The following is a 3,690-nucleotide window of genomic DNA, read 5'->3' as shown; positions in this document are numbered from 1 at the left end:
CCTTGGCCGGGGCTGCTGGCAGCCTCCAGCTTTAGGATTAGGTATTTACTTTCTGCCGGTACTTGGGTTCTTCTGACTGTTAATTTATGTCGCCTATAGCCAAGGCTGCCTGCGCTTTCCAAAGCTGCTGTATGGCCCTTCCGTAGCCAGACCACCACCGAGGCCTCCTGCTTTACGCTCCCGTTCCAGGCACATCCTCAGGATTTACTAAAGGCGTTGAGCGGGTGCGGATAAGGAGCGGAGCCTCCGCCCCAAGACAGGCAGGGTTATGCTGACATGGCCTGCGCCAGGGTGCTGATATTCTGCAGTACCAGGAAACCAAAACGCGGGGCTTGCATGGCTGAAACTTCGGTAAAACAAGCAAGGGAAACCGCCCCGCTCCCCCCTGAAACAGGCACCGTCGTAAACCAGAGCATTAGCGGCGTTTGCTTGGGCTAACGTTACCCTGAGGGGTGTTTAATGGCAAATGGAAGATGTGTTAAGGTCTTCCCAGAAATCAGGCACAAACCTTGAATGGCTTTGTCCCCTGGGGAAAAAAACCCCTCCCCTTCCCCTTTTTTGATAAAAGCGAAGTTTTGTTGGAGTTAATACGTCGAGATGGGGAATAGACTGAGATTGGTGCGTCTGCTGGGGAAGGTGTCGGGCCGAGAAGAGCCGTCACCCCAAAGGGCGATGGCTGTCCTGCGTGCTGCTGTGCTGCAGGGATGCCCTGGCGCGGGGCCGCGGCGCTTGGATCTCCTGGTGCTCGCAGGGGGCTGCTGGTCCTGGGTTGGATGGGCGAGGGCAAGGCGCGTGGGAGCGCCGTGGCTAACGATGTCCCCTCTCTCCCCAGACACTACCCGAAGCAGTCCTTCACCATGGTGGCAGACACTCCTGAGAACCTGCGTCTAAAGCAGCAGAGCGAGCTTCAGAGCCAGGTGAGGTCTCCCCTCACCCGGGGCCGCCGTGCTTTGCCCCATCGCCCTACGTTCTCCCGTGCTCTGATGCTTTCCTACGCCCTGGCACAAAGGAGGGAGAGGCGGGTTTGGGGCGTGGGTCCCTCCTCTTGGGTCTCACCCATCCCCGCTGTCTTTGCTCTTCCCTTCATCCGTGGCTGCTGCGACCCCGCGGAGGTGGGAAGGGTCCGGCAAGCAGTTTGCTGCTCCCAGCCCATGCCTTGCACCAGCTCCCATCTTTTCCCTGCTCCCATCCAGCACCATAATCAGGTGAAATGGGAAATGGCTTCATCTGGGCAGGCGTCGACTCTCTAGGCAAGTATTTCAGGTAAACACGAATCTTGTAGGGCTTGAAAGCTCTGGCAGGTAGAAATAAACAGATAGAAGGGATAACGGCTGGCACAGATAAGGATTTCTTTCTCTAGTGGGAAGAGAAGAGCCTGTCTGAGAAGGGTGTTGTCCAGACATGTCCTGTTCTATACCCTGAAGGTGTCCCTGGATCAGCAAAAGTCCCCAGCCTTGACGCACGGCTGCGGGCTGGGTTCTTGTACCAGGAACTCCTGATGGTGCAGTGGGAGCTGCTTGGCTCTGGGTCCCTTGGGTGGCCCAAGGAACAATCCCTGGTTTCCTTCTCTTACTCCAAAACGTTGAGGACTGAAACATGAGCATCAATTTTGCGGAGAAGCAGCTGGAAGGGCGAGGTGAGCACAGGAACGGGCCGCTCTGGTGGGTAACCCTGCTTCGTGGGACTCTGCTGGGAGGTTGTGCCGAAGCACCTTGAGACGATGCCCCAAACTTTTGTCGTGAGCTTCGACATCGCACGACTGGGGGTGTCTGCTCAGAGCGCGCCGTGCTGGAAGAAAACACATCCAGCGGCAATTTTGGCTTGAGTCAGCGTCTCGCAAGAGAAGACAGGATGTGGCAACTGTTCCGGGAGGCCATTTAATTCCTTTTTCCCTTTGAAAAGGGACAAAAAGGCTGCGCGGAGCGTGGTCAGCAAGGCAGGTTGGCTCAGCATAGTGCTGACGCAGTGTTGGTCCTGGGCAGAGGGAGGACAGCACAGGATTTGCCGGGGGGGGGTTTCAGGGTGAGCAGTCATTTTGGGGGATGACTCTGCTCCCTCTCCTTGCTGTGCCGGGGAAGGATGCTGTGACCTTCCTGCCTTCTCTTCCCATTAGCCTGAGAGTGCCAGGAGCTGAGGAGCAGATTGCCTGGGAACGCATCCCACCGGAGGAGGAGGAGGATGAGGATGAGGAGGAGGAGGGAGCCTCGGGACCTCACCTGTTAGCAGATAGAGCTGGTGGTGGCCCTATGCAGCCAGCGCTGAGTTTTGAAACCTTGCCTTTTGTAAGGTCTCTTCCTCAAAGCAAGTTGCCCAACGGCTCCCTGGCTTGCACAAGTGCAGCTTGGCTCAAGCTTTGCGCTAGAGCTCAGCCTGGGGCTGGCTTTGTGTTTCATAGAGCGGTTAAGGGGACGCAGTTGCTTTTCCATGGTAACAATTGCCATAATGCTGTACCGAGCGCTCTGGAGTCTCCAGCACTGTTCTCACAATGAATTCAGGCTCTTCATTAGTTGTTGCTTATTAAAGGAGACCCTGGGGAGGGAGCGTGCGCCGCTGCCTGGGCTTTTCTGTAGCTGGTTGGGACTTTCAGCTCCTCGTGGTGTGCAGGGGGTGGCTGGAGGCAAAACCTTGCAGGGGAGGGGGTGTCTTTATTTTTTCAAGCCTGCCCCTCCAGACGTTGGTCACTGCCCCTCAAACGCCAGCAGGATCCTCTGAAGCAGCCATGCCCAGCTCCTGGTGGTCCCCCGGGCTTTGGGGGCTGCGGCAGGGATAGCATGGAGCCGCAAGAGCCTTCCGCCCTCGTGGTGGCACGTGAACGTGTCGGACGAGGGGCTGGGGTGCAGGTGGGGTCCTCCAGGCTCCCGGGAACCAGGATGAGCTGCAAAGTGGGAATTATCTGAGCAGGAGGGAGAAGGGGCTGTTGGGGCGCTGGCTGTTTGGGTGCTGGCTATTGGGGTGCTGGCTGAGCCCCTGCGGAGAGGGGCCGGGGAGGGGTGCAGGAGGGAGGTGGCGGAGCTGAACCAGGTGTAAAGTGCTGGAGTGCCCGGAGCCCTGGGGAGGGTAGATCCTAAACAGGCTTCAGATAAGATCTTAATTCCTCTCTGCCTTTGTTCTGCCTACAAAGGGAGTCTCCTGTTTTCCAAGCGCCAAACATTTGTATTTCTTGAAGCGCTCTTTCCAAAACAGCAGCAGCCGCTCCAGTTTATTGGCAATCCCGCCTTACTAATTGCAGGAGCTGAGCAAACCCCTGGGGACAGGAATAGGTCACTTCAACCCTTCCAAGGCAGGCAGAAGGGTTCAGCCTTGCAAATTAACTGGGTGAACTGGAGCTGTTGGCTGAGGCAGGGAGGGGCTCACGGAGAAGGGCTGGCGGGCCCCGCTTTGCGGTGATGGCAGCCTGGTGGGGGGGCTTCCGCGCCGCAGTTTGCCAGCTCAGGTGCCACCTAAAAAGCGCATCCTGGCCAACGCCGGTGGGACAGGCGGAGCGCTGCGTGTGGGTCTAGTAGTAAAAATCCCTTGCGGAGTAAGAGCAGGGTTATGTGAGCAGTCGCGTCTTGCCTTCAGGCTGGCATTTGCCGGCCAAACTCAGCTGTGGCCAAGCCTTTGGTCCTCGGTGTGAGGCTTCCCCGAGCGCTTGTCCCTCCGGAGAAGCCGTGGCTGGGAGCAGCCACAACGGGGGGGGGGAATTTGCGG

The 3,690-nt window shown here is 57.9% G+C and overlaps 1 protein-coding gene across 1 annotated transcript in view; it reads left to right on the top strand.

The window, feature by feature from the left end:
- The window catches only part of LASP1 (LIM and SH3 protein 1), a 28,107-nt gene that overhangs the window by 13,955 nt on the left and 10,462 nt on the right, over positions 1–3,690 (top strand). The window contains exon 2 of the mRNA XM_035892602.1: positions 833–917. Coding sequence (XP_035748495.1) covers positions 833–917 — 85 coding nt within the window. The remainder of the gene's footprint in view (positions 1–832; positions 918–3,690) is intronic.

This window comes from Egretta garzetta, unplaced genomic scaffold, assembly GCF_000687185.1.
Source record: "Egretta garzetta isolate BGI_Z169 unplaced genomic scaffold, ASM68718v1 scaffold324, whole genome shotgun sequence".
NCBI classification, from domain to species: domain Eukaryota; kingdom Metazoa; phylum Chordata; class Aves; order Pelecaniformes; family Ardeidae; genus Egretta; species Egretta garzetta.
Note: the sequence above shows the minus strand (reverse complement) of the source record. Positions and strands in the feature narration are given on the sequence as shown.